Source organism: Sciurus vulgaris, assembly GCF_902686455.1.
Source record: "Sciurus vulgaris genome assembly, chromosome: 3".
NCBI classification, from domain to species: domain Eukaryota; kingdom Metazoa; phylum Chordata; class Mammalia; order Rodentia; family Sciuridae; genus Sciurus; species Sciurus vulgaris.
Genome location: NC_136463.1, coordinates 60,098,954 through 60,118,492, shown reverse-complemented (window position 1 = coordinate 60,118,492; position 19,539 = coordinate 60,098,954). Strand labels below are relative to the sequence as shown.

The 19,539-nt window shown below is 51.8% G+C and overlaps 1 protein-coding gene across 1 annotated transcript; it reads right to left on the bottom strand.

Annotated features, from left to right (window-relative positions):
* Nucleotides 1–305: 305 nt before the first annotated feature.
* P2RX1 (purinergic receptor P2X 1) lies at nucleotides 306–16,689 on the bottom strand. Its single transcript, XM_079130915.1, has 12 exons — nucleotides 16,116–16,689; nucleotides 7,927–8,074; nucleotides 7,612–7,683; nucleotides 7,107–7,176; nucleotides 6,740–6,836; nucleotides 6,360–6,440; nucleotides 5,973–6,114; nucleotides 3,869–3,996; nucleotides 3,377–3,467; nucleotides 2,802–2,867; nucleotides 2,353–2,454; nucleotides 306–2,234 (listed from the first exon to the last, which is right to left on the bottom strand). Exons 1-12 carry the CDS (start codon nucleotides 16,250–16,252, stop codon nucleotides 2,169–2,171), a joined length of 1,200 nt encoding a protein of 399 aa, XP_078987041.1. The 5' UTR covers nucleotides 16,253–16,689; the 3' UTR covers nucleotides 306–2,168.
* Nucleotides 16,690–19,539: the final 2,850 nt, after the last annotated feature.

The following is a 19,539-nucleotide window of genomic DNA, read 5'->3' as shown; positions in this document are numbered from 1 at the left end:
GGGAGGGGCTAGCCTGTGCTGTCCGATCAGCCATGTGTGACTGTTTAAGTGAAGTAAAAATAGCCAGATGTGGTAACACTGGCCTGTAATCCCAGCAACTCAGGAGACTGAGGCAGGAGGTTTGCAAGTTTGAGGCTGGCCTTAGCAACTCAGTGAGACCCTGTTTCAAAATTAAAAAAAAAAAAAAAGCATGCATATATATTTATATATATATATATTAAAAGCATATATATACACATATGTATGTATATATATAAATACATATATATTAAAAGGGCTGAGGATATAGGCCAGTGGTAGAACACTCCTGGGTGTAATCCCCAGTACCACAAGAAAAAAAAAAAAAAAAAAAAGTAAAAATTGCCCCATGGTTGCACTGGCCACATTTCAGGTGTTCAGTGGCTACCTGTGGCCAGTGGCTACCACAGTGGGCATACTATGGTAGAACATGTCCATCACTGTAGGAAGTTCCATTGGACCTCAGGGTCTAGACACAGTGAGATGGTGTGGATGCTCAGAGACTCTTCCTGGCTGTGAGTCCAGACCTGGAGGTCGCACGCAAGCAGGGTCCCTGGAGGTCCTTCCACGTTGTCTACAGTCAAGGCCCTTCCTCCCTCTTTAGGATTCCCTAGGACAGCCAGCCCCTTCTTCACCCTGATTTCATGAGGCCATTCCTGGGGTTCTCTACTTGTCCCCGCACCAGGGAGAAGCTTGTAATGGATTAGGAAGAATGTCAGGGTTTGGGGCTATGCCGGGATAGTGGTCCATGGGCAGATGAGAGCTGACCCCCAGTGCTGACCCTGCTGGGCTCAGGGCATCTGAGTCAGCTCACAGATACCCACTAGCAGGTGGGGGCTCAGTGATTGCTCAGCACAGCCCTGCATCTCACAGATGGGCACACTGAGTTTCAGAGAGGTTTGGAAAGGAAGCAAAGAAACTTATGGTCGTTTCTTTTATTGTACTCCACCTTTCGCTTTCTCCAGACCCTGTGTTCTGACAGAGCCAGGGAGGTCTTGGGAGCTGGGACTAGGCCATGGGCAAAGAGCCCAGGATTCGGCTCAAGCTTCCATTCCAGCCCGAGGTAACTGGATTTGTGGCTAGAAGGGCTGTCCTAGACTGACACGCTAGGGAAGATGCATTTCCCCACAGAGGTGACACAGCATGAACCATGTGTCTCTACTTGAGGGTGTAGGTGTGTCAGATGGTTGTGTTTGCAGGGCCCAAGCTGTTCAAACACAGGGCTGTGTGCATGTGGGTGGTATATGTATGAGGTCCATATTCATGTAGATAGGTGGGCATGCACATGGGGGTGTATGCATGAATCACTGTGTGGCATGTGAACACACTACACACTTGCTGAGGGTGTCTAAAATCCTGTTCACTACCCACATCTGCCAGGTGGGGCAGACCCAGGTCTTACTCTGACATCCAGTCAGGAGCTTGGAGTCAAAAAGTGCTAGGCAGCAGTTCTTAAATGTAGGTCTCAAAATGGCCTTGGTGTTTGCTATTCACACAGATCATGTGGCCAACCTGGGAGCTTCTGGTTCAGGAAGTCTGGGGTGGACCCTGGAACCTGCATTGCTGAAATGCTCCCCAGGGAAATCTGAGGCCAGGCAGGAACAGGGCTGGAGCAGACCTGTTCAAATGAACTTCCATCAATGACAGAACTGTCCTGCACCATCCAACATGGCAGTCACTGGTCACATGTGTCTGCCAAGCAGTTGAAATGTGAGTAGTTGCCCTGAGGAATTGAATTTTTTATTTTATTGAATTTTAATTTAATTAGTCACCTCTGGCTAGTGACTGCCACGTTGGAGAACACAGATCTAGAGAGACTGAGGCATAAGGATGGATAATGAAGGCCTCAAAAGATAAGCACAAAGCAGGGGTACCAGTATGTGAGGGCTCTGCCCATCCCCAGGCCTTCTGGACCAGGAGTGGCTGAGACTGGAGTGGGGCTTTCTTGGGGCAGGGGGTGCAGAGTTGGAGCCAGAATCCTAAGCTGCACAGGTCTATCTTAGTGTCCACCCTAAGCTGCTGGCAAATGGTATCTGCTTGGCTAAAAGGGTAGGACACTCCATGGGAGACCCTTCTGCCCTGGCTGGGACCTATCAGGGCCCCAGCCTAAAGCCTAGCGCTGCATCCAGTCAGGAGCCAGGGCCTCGGGGTCAGGAGGTCCTCATGTTCTCCTGCAGGCCCAAGGTGGAGCTGGTAGCCGCGGGGTCATGCTCGCCCTGTATATGCATTGAGGGGGTAGAAGTCAGCCCTCAGGAAGCTGCCCCCTCCCCCATCCCCAGCACAGACACATGGGCCTGAGGTCTCTGACCGGCCCAATTCAAGGAGTTCTCTTACCGCCCCTGGCCCCATGTCCTCGGCATACTTGAACTTCTTCTGCTTGTAGTAGTGCCTCTTGGGCAGGATGTGAAGCAGCAACAGGTCACAGAGAACGGTGGCCTGGGGGCAGGGAGTGACAGAGCGAATAAAAGAAACATACAGAACCTGGAGGCAGGTACAAAACTTCCCATATCCCATTGCCTTCCCTGTGATTGTGGGCCCTGGCTGAATCCTGCAATTCTAGACCTCAGTTTCTAGGAGTGGGTGGTAAGTTACCTCAGGACCCTCAGGGAACCAAGAAGGCCCCATACCACCTCTATCCCAGTTCTGGGCCTTGGTGTCCTCAGATATACTGGGGGTCTAGGGAGGTGTGATGGACAGCTGCTCAGTAAGGATGGACAATTACAGTCAAGTTTTGGGATGAGGGACTTGCTGCAGCACAGTGACCCAGGGATCCCAGCACTTACCACCCCAAAGATGCCAATCCCAGAGCCGATAGTGGTCATTGTGGCGATGATGTCAAACTTCCCAGCCTGGTGGCAGGGCCCAGGGAAGAGAAGGATTAACTGTTAGAAAGGACTCAGCTGGAAAAGGCCAGGTTTGGGACAAGGGGCTTCCCTGGCCCTCCCTCCTTCACCATGACCCATCCCCTCTGCCTGATGCCCAAGGCTCTGATTCTTCATGGAGAACCAGCTGCTGGTCAGTAGACCTGAGATTTTTTGGTTTTGTTTCATTGTCTGTGGTGCTATGAATGGAACCCAGGGCTTCATGAATGCCAGGCAAGCACTCTACCCCTGAGCTATATACCCAGCCCTTGGACCTGGGTTTGACCTAGGTTCTGCCCCCCTGAACCCAGGGACATCATGGGGGAGGCATGGTCACTGTCTGCAAAGCCCCTCTCTGGATATCACCCATGTCCCACCTGTCATTAGAAGTAGATCTGCTGAACAGACCCCGTCAGTCCAATTCCTTTCATCCACGACTATAGACACCCAAAGGCAAGCCATGTCTCAGGAGCCATCCCCTCACATTGGACACTTACCTTGCCATCCACTAGGATGTCAAAGCGAATCCCAAACACCTTGAAGAGGTGTCGATGGTTGGTCCCATTTTCCACATAGTGCCTGGCAAACCTTGGGGAGCGGGGTGAGGTAGCAAGAGAAGGTGACAGAAAACCATCTTGGGTGTCAGAGCATCAGGGACACCGTAGCCCTTACAGGTTCATCCCCACAATATTTCACAAAGGGAAAGTCACAAGCCACACTGTAGGAATGCCACACTCAGCCCTTGCCCTAACTCCTGCTGCTAGTGATTTCCCAGTGGTCCTAACCAGTAGGCTTCAAAGGGACTGAGACCGAAGGGCAGGTGACTCCGACCTTCAAAATCTTGCTCCCTGCTGGCTTCCTGCTTGACCACCCACACAGGACGGGAGCCATCCTCTGCTGCCCTCTAGGAAACCTTGTTCAGTCCCATGGGATTCTGGGAATAGAAAAGCCAGCAGGACCCCAGGGAAAGATGAGGTCCTGACAGCCACCTGAAGTTGAAGCCTTGAGACAGATTTTTCTCCCCATATAGCCCGTGGAACTCGTAGATGGGTTTGCAGTGTCGTACATGCCAGTCCAGGTCACAGTCCCAGTCGATGGCGATGCCAACAGCCCCACCCTGAGAAGAAACACAGGTGTTTAAGATCTGGAATTTCAGAACCAAGAAACTGTCTGTCTTGGAGTTAGTGCCTACATTCACTCAATGAAGAAACATTTTAATTGGAGAAAAGGCAGTGGGGTGCTGCTTTGGGGTAGGGGTCCTGTCACCCTCTCTAGCTTCACCTGTCACTCATCACATTTCACTCTCCAGCTTTCTGACTCTTTCTAGAAAATATCAAGTTCTTCCTACCTTAGGGCTTTTGTACATGCTATACCTCCAGTTTTCCTCAAGGTTGGATTCTGCTCGTCCTTTGATCACTTGCCTGACAGAATGTCCCTGACCACCACACCAATATGTCCTTTGTCATTCCTTCCTGCTGTACAATGTGTGTTTGCTTTTGGAAACTTTGACACATTGTAATCATTTGTTTATTTCCTTTGATTATTATTAACCCTTCTCCTTCAAGACTGTAAAGTCCAAGAAGATGGAGCTGTCTGGGCATTTGTCACCAACTTCTGAGTTTCCAGCACTAGTCATGAAACACGAGGCAAGCAACTAGTTATTGAATTAGAGTGGATCTATGGAAAGAGATAACTTGAGAAAGCGAGGCTCCTCTGGGCCAGGCAAGGAATAGGACTGGTGAAGATAAGCAATATGAGAAGAGTTGTGAGACAGTCAGAGAAGAGGGGCAGGAGCTGAGCAATGTGGCAGGAGGAATGTGGAACTGAGATATTTCCAATAGGAGAGATTTTAAGGAACAAGGAAGAGTCACTTTTGTTTTGTTTTGTTTTGTTTTGTTTATGGTACTGGGGATTAAACCCAGGGCACTCTATCACTGAGCTACATCCCAGCGCTTTTTATTTTTTATGGTGAGACAGGATCTTGCTAAGTTACTGAGGCTGAACTTGAACTTGAGATCCTCCTGCCTCAGCCTTCTGAGTCACAGGCATTGATTACAGGCATGCACCTCAGTGCTGGTTCATGTTCAGTTTTTAGGTCATTTGTGTTGCTTAAATGTAAACTCCAGGGGTTGGCAAACTAAAGATAAAATAGACCACACCCATTGTTAGTATATTGTCTGCTGTGCTTCTGCCCTACAGCATCTGACCTGATTAGCTGATCCAGAGGCCATGCAGCCTGCACAACTGACAATATTTACTCAAGGGCTCTGGAAAGAAAAAGTTTGCTGACCTCTACTGTAGTCAAGCATGTCATGAGTGGGTTTCTATGGTTACATCACAGAAAATGGACAGATTTCCATCCCTAAATAGGCAACTGCAGAAATACTAAGGAGCACATGAAAACAGGGCATAGATAGGATTGCCAAGTGCTGGGCAATGCGGAAGGGCTGCCACAGGTCCACACTCACTTGATCCTCAAGACAACCCCAGGAGACTGGCACTATTAGAGTCCTCATGTGACAGGTGCTAAAGCCCAGGCTTGCTGAAGTTAAGAGACTCATTGAAGGTCATACTGCCTGTTAAGGAGACTGGGATTTGAACCCAGTCTCCCAGGTCCATTCTATTATAAGGGACTGCTGGTCTCAGAATCCAAGGGGACTGTGAGGACCATGGGACACAAGACTTCTTAGGACCATGAGCTATGGGATTCTTTCTACCTTTACCTAAAATATTAAAAATAGCAGGACCTCAGGGCTGGGGATATGACTCTTTTAGTGTGTTTGCATAGCATGCACAAGGTCCTGGGATCCATTCCCAACACCACAGAATAGAATAAAATAATAGCAGGACATCAACAAACATCTAGTTGATATCTGCCCACATTCCTTTATTCTGGGTACCTCTTCTGCACCAGGCCTGGGTCAGGCCCTGCTAAGGACACAGGCCTGACAATTGGGGACCCCAGTGTTAGGGAACAGACTCATACATACATTGGGACTATACCAGGTAGGATTAGGAGGAGGAACTGGCCCTGAAAAGCCTTACTCTGCCCCTGGGTCAGTCCTCCCCTCTGCCTGACACTCCCTCCAATACCTCTTCAGATAGGCTGCTGAAATCCTGGCCAGACGCCTGCACTATGTAGCCAAGGTTGAAGACAGGGCACAGAGGGTGCAGCGTCTTGTGGTAGAGGCAGGTCTTCATGTAGCTGGCATTCACCTCCTCCACTAGGTTGCGCCTATGGGGACAAAGAAAATTGGTAGCAGCCATGTGCCAGCTGGGAGGGTGGCCACACTACCTGCACTCTGGAGACCCTTGAGGGCTTCAGAATGCCCCTTCTGCTACCTACTCCAGTAACGTCCCCCCACCCCTCAGGCTTCTGCCTCTAGAACCTAAGCAGAAGCAATGGAGGGAGAGAGTTGAGAGCAGCCCAAGAGCCTAAGAAGCCACCTGCAGCGCTGCCCATGGATGGTTCCCACAAACCTGGTGACCTTGAAGCGTGGAAAGCTGATGGTGTTCTTGATGAAGAGGGTGAAGTTCTCAGCCTCTCGGAGAAGGGCAGGGCTGGGGGAGACTGCACTTACACACTGCCCCTCCCCAGGAGTGCTCTGCACCACCCCAGGGCTGGGGCAGGAGGACACCCAGCTGCTCCCACAGCCTGGCATAGGTGGAAGGGCATGTCTGCAGAGGTGGGCTCACAGGCCCCCTGACCAGGAGTCCTGGTGGTCTTTGGCCTGAGTCACACGGATGTGGTCAGGACAGGGTCAGAAGAAACCTGAACAGATCCATTCCAGATGCAGATGCCCTGCATCTGAACTAGGGACCCTGCCCCCAACTCCCTGGAAAGACAGGGCATTGGTTACCGCGGGATGTTGTCATCCACCTCCACAGGGCACCAGCCAAAGATCTCGCATGTCTGCACAGTGCTGTTGAAGGCCACACACTTGCCCGTGCGGATGCCTAGGGTGAGGAAGGAACCCCTGGGTGCCCACCCCAAGCTGGGGGCGCAAAGGAGGCCTCCCAGTTCCCTCCCACAGGAGCCCCCTGTGATAGGGCATCGGCAAGAGGGACTGTGATGATAGAATATGTCTGCGACGGGGGCAGGCAACCAAGCCAGGATGGCAGGAAAGAGAGAGAGTGGGATGTGGTCAGGGTGTGGAGAGAAGCAGGCTGGAGGGCACAGGCCCTGGAAAGGGTCCTGTGGAGACACCCAGAGGAGGCTGACCTTACCTTGGGCCTTCCTCTCTGCCTTCCCAGGGGTGCAGCCACTGTTGTCCTTACATGTGCCCCCTTCGGGGTGCTGGGGGAAGAGAAAGCTGCTGGACTCAGGCCTCTGGGGTATGGTCCTGAGAAAAGCCCCTTCCATCCCCAGGGCCTATTGCAAAAGTGGGTAGACTCTTCGATTCTTGGCGGTGACCCCTGCTTACAGCCTCCTTCCAGTCCCCTCCACTCTGGGTTCATGCCCAGCTGCCTATCACTGATGTGAACCGGCCAAGGGAGGAGAGGGCGTGGGGAAAGGAGGTAGTCCTTGGACTCAGCGTCCTGCTGGGCGCACAGTCAGGGGGAAGTCTTGGCACTGCCAATGGTGGATGGTTACTTTGTGTGAATCTATCTAAGCCTGACATTCCACCAACTACAGGAAGCCTGTCCCATGTCATCTCCAGTGCCCAAAGGGACTCCTCTTCCATGTTATTTTCCTCTCTGGGTCCAAGAAGGGGCAGGCAGAAGTCCTCACCTCTGCACAGTAGTCTTGAGCCTGCTTGGGGGTCACGATGAAATTGGTCATGACCACAAAGGAGCTGTCCCCCTGGAAGTGAGGAACAGGGCTGGAAGCTGGAAGAACAGCTACCGGAACCCACACTAACCCCGCAGACCCCTGGAGCCCAGCAGCCTTCACAGCCCATCCTGTCACATGGGGTGATAGTACCAGGCTCACAGTTCAGGAAACTGAGGCCTAGAGAGGAAGGAGCTGGACTGGTTCCACAATGAGGGGTGCAGAGCCCACCAGCCAGGCCCCGTAGGTGGAAGATGCAGCCCTGAGTTGGCTCACCTGTGCTGGGAAGACATAGTCGGCCACATCCCAGACCTGGGGGCCGAGGCCCTGGAGCTGGGTCATAGCCAGGCCCTTGAGCTTCACAGACACACTGCTGATGAGGCTGCTCGAGGTCTGGTAGCCCTTCTCGTACACAAACACCCACCTGCGGGAACACAGGGGAGTTATGGTCCTGGGCCAGAGATGGGTTGGCCATTTAAGTATGGCAGGTGGCTCAGTGGACTTCTCTCTTTTCTGGTACCAGTTGGTCGTGTCACGGGCCTTCTGTTTGCCCTCCCGATGCCTCTCTGCTTAGGTAGCTCTCACGTCTTGGACTGGAGGCAAGACAGCTCACCTGCCTCCCCCTGCTGGCCTAAGCCTCAAGTTCTACCATCTTTTCTCTATGAGAACAGGAATCCCAGAGAGGCCTGCTGAACTGCTCTTCCAGATTCCAGGAGCAGGGTTGTAGGGGCCTGTAGGCCAGCCCCTGGGACCTCCAATCCTCTTTCCCAGAGTGTTTTTCCTTTCCTGTGCTGTTCCTGGCACAGCATGATGGCTCTGAGTCTGGCCACTGGTGTCCAGGGGCCTGAATTTGAATCCCAGCGGTGTGATTTGGAGTAAGCTATTCAGTCCTCCTGTGCCTTCCCTTCCTCCTCTGTAAAATGGGAATAATAATAATACTTGTAGTTTGTGTTAGCTAAGTCAATGCACAAAAAACACTTAGAATGGGGACTGGTACTGGGTAGAAGTTATATGGCCATTAGTTGTTGTTGTTCTTGTCATCATCATCATCATCATCATCATCATCATCTCAGCCGTGCTGGGATCCTCTGGGAAGTGGGCATGGGTTGCAGGGGGAGGGGATGACCCTTTGAAGAGTTTGAAGAATCCAGACCCCTCACCTTGCCTTTGTGGCTCAGGCCAGAACTCTCCCAATTTTGTTTTGTTTTTGTTTTTGTTTTTGTTTTTCTGGGGGGGCGGTGGTTCTGGCCCTTCATTTCCCAAATTGAGAACCACTGTACCTTTGGGCCCACACTCTTGGTCTGGGAGGTTTAGTGAGGCTGATCTCTCTCCCAGCCCTAGGGGTGTGCACATGACTAACACTCACCAATCAATATTTCATCTCCCTAGCAGCAGTGATAGGTGGCATGTGACCAGGGAAGTATCAGCAATTAAGCCAGGATATGGGGGGAAATTATTGGGAAAGAAATACCTCCTCTGCTGGGTGACTAAGCAGTGTGGAAGCAAGATCAAAACTTTGCCACCTCAAAGAAAGAGAAAATGAAACCACCTTTAAGGAAGGTTGAGATAGGAGATGGAAAGGGACAAATTCCTGACCAAGTTGTTTTAGACCTGGAAGCCAGTCATGCCTGAAGCATACTTGAAAAATCTACTTCAGGTCTATTCAGTGACATAAGCCAATCAAGTCCCTTCTTTTTTTTTGTAAACCAGTTTGAGTTTGGTTTCTGTTGAGTATATCTGAAAGAATTCTAGGTAATACTTCTCTCCAGGGGTGGGATACTTCCTTTAGAAAAGCCTCCACATAGACTTAGGGTAATGCTTGTATGTGTGCATATGCATGAGAAAGACCCATTAGAGTATGAAGCTCCAGGAAAACCTGAGTCCATCTGGAGGTAGATGTGTTATATCTCCTCCATCCCTCACCCTACTCTAAGCTCGCTTGATCAAGCAGAGCTCAGACCACCTACTTCCCCATCCTGTTCCCCAGAGCTCAGGCCTGGTGACAGAATCATCTAGGCTCCTTAGTCCCAGTGAGGCAGCTCACCAATGTCCCTTTTCTCTTCCCACAGTCCACCCCTCCTTCTCCAAATTCCCCTCCCAGGCTGCATTAGAACCAAGCTTCTGCCCGACATCCCTCACTCCACTCCTGGCCGAGCCTAAGCATGGTCACTGCTGCCCCCTGCAGGTCTCAGACTGTATCATGTGAGGCCCTCCTATAGTGTCCTTCCTGAGCCCTACCACACTGCCTCCAGCCACATCAGGAAAGGGGACATCACCACTGTCCTTTTAGCCTTCCCTCTGGTTCCAAACTTAAAGGAGCTGTTGCAGGAGGTGGAGGAACTGTTCCATATTCTGAGCTCTCCTGCAGGAAAAGTCACTGGCTTCTCTTTTGGAGCCCCCAGCCCAACATCCCATGGGCATTTCTCTTTTTGCCCAGTACCAGCTTCTCACACTATAGATGGGGAAACTGAGGCCTGAGGAAGTGCCCCTCCTAAAAGCCAGAAGTCAAGCAGGAGGCAGTTCCTGGGCTCTGCTCCTCTCCACGGAGCCACACTGGCACCAATGTGTCTCCCAGGAGCCTGGCCAGGTTGCAAGCTGCAACTAAAGCAAAGTTTCCGGGCTGCATCTGCCCCTGGGGCTGTTGGTCTTGGTAAAGGGAAAAGTCAACTCTGGCATTAATGATCTCAGTTCTAGCAATAATAGAATGACCATGGCACCAGGCCTGCCCCTCCACAGCTGTGCCTTGACCTGGCCTGTGGTCACCACCCTGGGAAGGCCAGCAAGGAGGTCTGAAGTCAAAGACGTAGGCATCTTCAGAAGTCCCTCCCTTTCCAGGAATAATATTTCCCAATTTTTCCACCTCTCCTGGGGCTTTCTTCTACAGCATCCCCTGGTAGAAGAGGACACAATGGTGAGTGACCAGGGTTCCCACGCTAGCCTTGCCTTTTATCAGCTGTGTTGCTTCAGCCTACCTACTAAACTTCTCTGAGCCCTGATTTACTCCTTAAAACAGAGGTGATGGCACTACCTCAAAGATGCTGTTCATTCAACAAGTATTTAGCAAAGTCAGCCCTGGGTGGGGCCCCAGAAGCAAAGCCGTGTAGGTAATTGGGGGAAGTTTCTATGAGTTCTCATTAAGGAAATTAGCTCAGTGCCTGGCACACCAGAGCCTCATTAAAACTAAAATCTCTTATTCCCACTGTCTCTGGTCCTCCTTCACTCATTTCTTTTCCATGACAATCCATGCCCATTTCCCTGGCCTCCATTCTCAGTTGTGGGAGAACCCTGTGTGAGCTGTCAAAGACAGGTGACCCCTGGAATTCTATTGTCGCTGGGATTCCTGTCTCCAGATCTGTGCTCTCCCCAAGATTCAGTTTTGCACATCCATTTAGTTGTTCAACAAACATTTATGTATCAAGCCCATATTATGTGCCAAGCTCTGTCTAGGCAAAAATACCCACATGAACAAAATACAAATCTTACACCTAATGAGCCTATCTACAAGTCTAGGCTCCAGTCACTTGGTGACTCCCCTCCCTGAGACATCTCACAGGTACCTCACTTGCAACTGGATCCTTTGGAAAACAGTCCTGCAGCTCCTCTAAAAGTTAAACACAGAATTCTACTTGACATATCTGGAGAAATAAAAATGTACATCCAGCCTGGTAAAGTGGCTAACACCTGTAATCCCAGAGACTAGAGAGGCTGAGATAGGAGGATTGTAAGTTTGAGGTCAGCCTCAGCAATTTAGTGAGACCCTGTCTCAAAATAAAATAAAAATAAAAAGGGCTAAGGATTTAGTTCAGTGGTAAAGTGTCCCTGGGTTCAGTCCCCAGTACCAAAAAAAAAAAAAAAAAAAAATCCACATTAACACTAATACACAAATATTTAGGACAGCATTGTTCATAAGAACCAAGAAGTCAAAAGAATCCAAATGCCCATCCCCAGATGAATGGTTAAACAAAATGTGATATATCCAATGGAATATTATTTAGCCATAAAAAGGAATGCAGCACAGGCAGCAGTTACAACCAATGTGGATGAACCTTGAAAACATGGTAGCGAAAGAAACCTGATGTGAAAGGGTATGTGTCATATGATTCTATTTATATGAAATGCCCAGAATAGGCAAAGTTGGCTTTGAGAAAGGAAAAGGGGGTGATTACTAAAGGCACACAGTGTTTCCTTTTGGAGGAATGAAATGTTAGATTATTAGACAGTGGTGATGTTTGCACAATTTCATGAATATTAAAAACCACAAATTGTATTTCTTAGTGGGGTGAAGGCTGAGAATGTAGTTCAGTGGTAGACTGTGTGCTTAGTATGTGTAAGGCCCTGGGTTCAATTCCCAGCACACAAAATTAATTAACTAAAAGGGTGAATATTGTGGTATATGAAATCAATCTGAACGCAAAGTACTAACCATGAGACAAAAATCCAACCTGCCCAGTCAGGCATGGTAGTGCACATCTGTAGTCCCAGTGACTTGGGAGGCTGAGGCAGGAGGATCTCGAGTTCAAAGCCAGCCTCAGCAACTTAGTGAGACCCTGTCTCACTGGGGACTTAGCTCAGTGGTTAAGTACCCCTGAGTTCAATCCCTGGGACCAAAAAAGAAGGAAAAAAATTCGACTGACTCAACCTGAACTCATCTCCTCATACAAGCCCCTGGACCAGGTGTGGGCACACAACTAGGTCCCTCAATCAGGGCACTTCATTTCCTTGACCACAATGATTGGTTCTGGGTCCCGGGGGCACATGACCCAACCCCCTCTCCCATAAGAATTGGACCTGGGACTTTTGCTGGAACTCTGAAGGAAGGAGGTGCTCTTGCACCTTGGGAGTGGCTAACCTGGGGGGATGTCAGCCTGGAGCTGTTAGTGGCCATCTTGCCATCATGAGGATAGAGCGCCTGCCTGAGCATGATGCCTCCACAGAGGACAGTGGAGCCAAGAGGTCCAGGATAGCAGCGTTTTAGAACCAAAACCGGACTAACCTGGATTCCTCATTTCCTCCATAGAACTTGTCCCTTCTGTGTGGTTCTCACTGAGGTTCATCCAGGCCTGAAGTCCCACTTGATCTTTCAATTATATAAACCAATCAACACCCCACCCTTCCTTCTAAACCCAGTTTGATTGAGTTTCTTTTGTGGGAACTAAAGGAGTTCTGGCTAACACATCCTCAGCTCCTCCCTCTCCCTCTGCCCTCCCCGCCCACATCCTGCCTCAGTCCCCTGGCAAAGCACTCAGCATGGAGAAGATGCTGCAGAAATGGTCCCTGGATGGTTTCTTGCAACCATAATTTGTTTCTGTCCTTCTCCGCATTTTGTGCACTCTGGCATCCACTTTGTGATCTCTGAACACTTGTTTTTTGTTTTGTTTGTTTTGTTTTGGTACGAGGGATTGAACCCAGGGGTACTTAACCACTGAGCCACATCCCCACCCTTTTTTATTTTGAGACAGGTTCTCCCTAAGTTGCTGAGGCTGGTTTTGAACTTGCGATCCTCCTGTCTCAGCTTCCCAAGCCACTGAGATTACTGGCGTGTGCCGCTGTGCCTGACTGAACACCTGATTTAAGAGTTCTGCATAGAGGCACAAGGGACAAGCGGAGACTATAGTGAGAAGAGATCCAGAGGGGCCAGAAAGAGAACCAAGAGCAGCCCTGCCCAGCTGATAGCCCCAGGCCTTTGTCTCTAGCTGGGTTCATCACTGGGTCACCTTCTCCTGGGAGACCTCCTAGGAACCCCTACCCAAGTGGCATTCATAGATTCTCTTGGGGACCCTCCGGTGTGCTGCAGCCAGACCGTCCTTTTCCTCCCCCAGCCAAACCGCCCTAGACAGGAACATGTCCCAGCATGCCCCTAGGACACACCTGCTTAGTCATGATGACAGCCCACTGCCCACATACCTCCGTAACAGAAAGCTCATTATCTCTTGGAAGTCAGCTGTACCTGAGAGACCACCTTACCGTGAACCAAAAGAGGCTCAGCCTTCCAGACCCTTAAACCCACTGGTCCCCTCCACCTGCTTGGATTTCCCAGAAGAACATGACCAATAGAGACCACAGCCTCCGTAGACCTGTTCCAGTTTTCAGCTGCTCAGCGTCTCTGCCTCTGCCTCAGTGACTCTCTCTAACCCTAAGATTCAGGGTCTCCTGCATCTGAGTTGTGCTCCAGTGTTTGTCCCCCTATCCAGCCCTGTCTGTGTCTACCCATCTCCCACCCAGGCTTTGCCACCCCTGGGACCTGGGGATCTGACTCTCCTTTCATGCTCCCTCTGCCCTACAGTGTCCACAGGACCACACATTGGGACAGGAGAGGGGAAGATGCTCAAGCCAAAGCTCATCCTCCTCAGTTAAGAGAAAACTGCCACTCAAGCCCCTGCCCCATGGAACAGCTGTGAAACTGAGGCCTTAGTCCAAGACTAAGTCTAGGCTGAGTCAGGACTTCAGTCTGCAGCTGGGACCTCCTAGATGCAGGGTTCAGTGCAGCACTGGGCAGTGGCCAGATGAGGGCGACAGAGACAGCAGGAGCTGCAGCCCAAGCTAACCGGAGCTGAGGGTCTGGTCTTGGGGACAAGGCGGGAATGGAGGGCTATTTGGGTGTTTCAGTGCCCCTTTATGAGGGTGCTTCCTTTCCAGCATATCAAGGCTGACTTTGGATCCATGTACCAGGTTCAAGTCCTGGTTAGCTTCTTTTCTAGCTAAGAGCCAGCTAGATCGCTGTGCCCATGAGCCTCCCAGACACTGAGAAGGGCCACATGGGTTTGAAAACTGAGTGCACTATTTTGAGAGGGAAAAAGGGAAGGAGGGAGGTAGTGAGATCTCCATCTCTGAAAGTATGTGTTCAGGGCTGGATGGCAGTTGGGGTACATCCTGCAGCAGGATAGACTGTCCCTTACACTCTGACAATCTGTGACTACCCCACAAGAGGAACCTGGTGCTGCTTATAGAGACTGATTGAAAACAAAATGGGGAGTCCTGGGGCCTGAGTGAGGGTGACATTCTCCCAGTCTTCTGGTGAGGGTCACGCTGGACTTTGGGGAGTGATTTCTCTTCCCTGGAGGGTCAGAAGTGAGTCTAACAATGGACTTGTAGATCTGTCCCGTGCCTGTTGTCCCACTATCAATGCCCATTAGGAAGTTCTGCAGCGGCCTTGTGATGCTGGGAAAGAAGACCAAGCAGAAGCCCGGGGTGGGGAAGGAGGCCTAGGTCCTAAACCTGGCCTTGCTGCTGAGAGGCGGTGCAACCTGGAAACCCCACAACTCTTCACTGGTCCTCACTATCCATCGCAAGCTCAACCAGCATAGAAGATGTCAAATTAGTTTGTGAGCAGGAGGGAGGCAGAGGCCAAAAGACACTAGGAAGTCCTGGTCTCAGCTCCACCTGACCAGGTCTGAGACTATTTTGGATGCCAGAATTTGTAGGGGGACCAGGATTATGTGACCACTCTTTGGGCCCCTGATCAACCCATCCTGGGCTCCACTCAGCGGTTTAGAACCACAAAAAAATGAGGGTATGAAGACCATAGGGGCAGAGCCCTCAGAATCACACCAGCACAGTCAGACTGGAACTACTGGGTATCCCCAGGCCCTCAGCAGGGGATGAACCTCCTTCAGGGGTCATGTGGGTGGATATGATATACCACTCACAAGCTTCAGGTTCAGCCACACGTCAGACCCAGACACGGCCATCTGCACACATAGGGGCACATTTACATAGGCATACACCCAGATGCACGGAATAAGGACATGGATACGGAGCTCTGGGTAGGACACGTGCATCTACATGACACATGCACACGGGCCCCCACAGCACATTCGCACATGTTGCAAGCCCCTGACAGACCTGTCTTGGCTTCCAAGACAGCCAGACTGACTTCAGGAATGCAGCCTCTGCATGGTCTCCATCCCAGTGAGATGACCCCGGGAATTCTCCCTTGCCCAACCCTCACTCTTGACTCAGTAGGACAAGTCCAGAGATGCCCAGAAGAGAGTTGTCAATCCTGGGAGCAGAGCTGATCTCCATTATTCAGGAACCAGGTGTTCAGGCACCAGAGATAGAGCCTGTCTATCTCTGGCCTGTGAAACAGGATATGGCCTCTGTCTCAGTAATAGTGTCTGGTTTGGTAGGAGGTCAGAGGTGGAAGGGGCCCTGGCAGTGAAAGCCACTCACCACTTGAAGGAACCATCAAAACCAAGCCAGTTCCTCAGAACCCACAGTGGCATTGCCTCTTGTTTGCCATGTGCTCCAGGCAGGGTAACCCCTCCAGGCCCAGCGGTCCCACCCTGCCAGTGAGTTAGCAATGTTTTCCATTCTGTCCAAATGGCAAGGTGGCTGACCAGGAAGGTCTCTGGAAGGATGGAGAGAAAGAGGGCTCCTTGGCATCAAGGAGGGCATCCCAGAGCTGGGAGGACAGGTCCAGGCTGGGCCTTATACATGAAGGTGGTGGTGAGGGGTCCCAGACTCACCCAATGACGTAGACCAGAACCACAAGCTGGATCAGCCGGAAGACTATGCCCACCTTCTTGTTGCGCACCAGCACCATTCGGGGGGTGTCATACTCGAAGAAAAAGGCAGCCAGCTCATCCTGCAGCCGCCGTGCCATGGCAGGCCAGGTTGGGGCTTAGGACTAAGCCCCCTGCAAGGCCTTTGCTGTCACGGGGAGCCAGACATGGAGACCCACGTTTACAGCGGCAGAGCTTCTGAGGGCTTCTCAGCCCCTTAGAGAGAGCAGGGCAGGTCAGGTAGGGCCAGATGTCAGGAGTCAGAGGTCAGCTTGAGAGGCGCATGGATTGGAAGGAGAAGCCTTGCGTGCTCAGAGCAACTCTGGGCCCCTGGCAGGCAATGGACTGCAGGCCAGCGATGCCCGTGACAAATAAATTCCCAAAGATAGACAGAGGCGGGGCCGATGGGGCCACCCAGGCCCAGCCCCACAGCCCCTCATGGCTCCGCCTGGGCCCTGCTGGGCCTCCGGAAACAGAAGCTTTTGGCCGGAAACCACCAGCCACCAGTCACACAGGAGCAGAGATAAATCTATCACTTCCCCCACCCCACCCCAGAACCTGTAAGTACAGAGCTGGGGGATCTGGCCAGGGCCTGGGAGGAAGGTGTGGTGGGCTCCGAGACCATCCCCAGCCTCCCACAACATCACTCACAGACTACCCCTAGGTGGGCATCTCAGTCCTGGGACCTGCAGGGAGAAGCAGAGAGCACTTCAGTTCTCACTGCCTGATACTTCCTGAGCCTGCCCACCCTATCCTATTGGACTACCTTCCACCATCCATACCTGAGCCCAATCAACTTCAGCTTTGGGCTGGCATCTCCCCTCCCCACTTTCCTCTCCTTTCTGTCCTGCCCTGACCATACCTCCTGACCCTTCCACACCCCAACTCCTGGTCAGCAAATGGGGAGAGGGAGGTAGATGCCTAGACAAAGCAAGGACCACCATGGTTACACTTTGCCTTGGGGCCCTAAGACCCAGTTGGGAGAGCCTGACCTCAGACATCCCTGACTCTGCCACTTGTTGTCAGTCGGGGATCAGGACCCTGACCCTGAATCTGGGACCCCAGACCCTAGAGCTGGACACCTCCTTACCCCACCTCTAATTTTGCAAATGATGCTCAGAGAGGAGAGATGAGTGGCCCCAGCTCTTCATGGACAGTGCTGGAAGTTCAAGCTTGAAGTAGAGGCCTCCCTGCCAGCCCTCACCTCAAGAACTCTGTCCAGGCTGCCCCCCACCCCCACCCAAGGGCTGATAAGGAATCTTCTTCTGGGCAGGCCACTAGCTGGGAAATTGCTCTGGGCAGGGAGCCAGGCGCTGGGGTTGGGAATCCTGGCTGTCCCCAGAACCAGCATGAACAGTGTTGCTTGCCGGACAGCAAGAGGCTCCCAAAGAAGGCAAACCCACAGCCCAGGCCCATCCCTCTTCATGAAAGAGATCATCAGCCTTACCACATGCAGAGTTGCTGCCAATTCAGTGGTAATCTCTCAGGGTTCAACTGTCTGACGCCACCTTCAAGGGGGGCTGGCAGGAACCACATCCTTCACTTTTTTAAGGAAAAAGAATCCAGAGATGCTTGGAGGCAGAGCTGTGGTTGGCAGCACATCGCCTTGGCCTGGTCTTGACCCCAAACAAAAGGGCCTATCCCTCTCCCAGCTGACCCCAAGGCCACTGGTCTAGGAGGCTCCAGAACACCAGTGGTGTGTGATGGGAGTGGGTATGTGCTGAGGTTGAGCCATTCCTGTGCCCCTCTGTACCCACCCTTCTCCCTGACACCCATGCCATGTTCCAGAGAGGGGCAGACACTGAAGGAGGGAGAAGGGGAAGGAGAGAAGGAAGGAAGGAAGGAAGGAAGGAAGGAAGGAAGGAAGGAAGGAAGGAAGGAAGGAAGGGAGGGAGGGAGGGAGGGAGGGAGGGAGGGAGGGAGGGAGGGAGGAAGGAAGAAGGGAGGGAGGGAGGGAAGGAAAGAAGGGAGTTAGGCAATCATAGTCCAATCTCTCTGACCCTTCTCTCCTCCTCCTCCTCTTCCTCCTCCTCCTCCTCATTTTTCTCCTCCTCCTCCTCTTCCTTCTCTCCTCTTCCTCTAAGGAGCCAGGCTTGTGGACGGACAGCTGGACAGACACACATGTGCTTCCATTACAGCCTGGGCATGGCCTGGGTATTCAAAAGAAGATTGTCATGGAGGACAAGCTAATTTCAAGAAATTTGCAAATCCAAAGTGGACCAAAGACCTAAATTTCTTTTCTTGCTAATAACCCTGCAAGAGTAAGACAGTCAGCTCATGGGGGTCCTTGTTTATCTCACTGCTTCTGAAATGCACCTTTCTCTCCCTGGCCCCAACTCCATTCAGCATCCTCAGGGACAGACACCTGTGTTTGTTCTGGGCATTGTGGGGACATGGGTGAGCAGGGCAGAGGTCAGAGTCCCACACACTAAGGTTCATCAGGGTTTTCTACCACAGCCTTAGAATTCCCATTTCACAGATGCAGAAACTGAGGCTCTGAAAGTTGAGTACCTGGACCAAGGTCACAGAATAAGTAGTTTCCATGTCTGCTGGTGACTGGAAAGGAGGTTCCCCAAAGTCTGAGGGCTTGGCCCAGGGCCCACTTAAAGACTCCAGCACTTGAGATCCGCCAAGCCTGCCTTATAAGCCCAAAGGCCGGGTGGACGTCTTGGGTACTGGGCCGGGCCTTGTAGGGAGACAAAGCCCTGCTGCCAAGCACTCGGCCCCAGGATGGCCTCCCCTGCCTGGCTAAATTTAGCGGCTCTGTGGTGCATGGAGGGGGCCGGTGCCCATCCTGGAGCCACCGCCCAGGTCCGGAGGCCAGCCTGAACCCTCAAAAGGGTATACACAGGCTCCAGCTACTCTCCTTAGCCACCCAGGGTCCCAAGGATGCTGGGACCACACCTTAGTCCAACTCTCACACTGTCAGGCCTGCCTGACTGTACTGGGTTATGAAATGTCAAGCAGCCTTTCAAAAAGCACTGAGCAGGGCCCTGGGGCAACCTAACAGACTGTCAAGGGGAGGTGGCAGGAAGGCAGTCATCTATGGGGAGGCCTGGGGCACAACTGGGCCCCCATGGTTGGCTTCTCCCCATTGTCAGGACCTGTACAGCTGCTCCCCTTACTGTGCATGGGCCATGATCAGGCTGGGATCCATCTTCCCCAGTGCCCAAAGACCCTGCTTGTTCTCCTCCATCCCTCAGGACTGTTTCCCCTTGGGCCTCAGACTCTACCTGTTCCTGAAAGAAAGGAGCTCCTGGGCCAGATGAAGTCTCTGCTTCTCCACCCCACTCAGGAGTCTCCATCTCCTCCCTAGCTCCACTGGACATGTCCACACCCCCATGGTAGCCACACACCAATCTACCTTTCCAGCTCCTATCTTTTTATT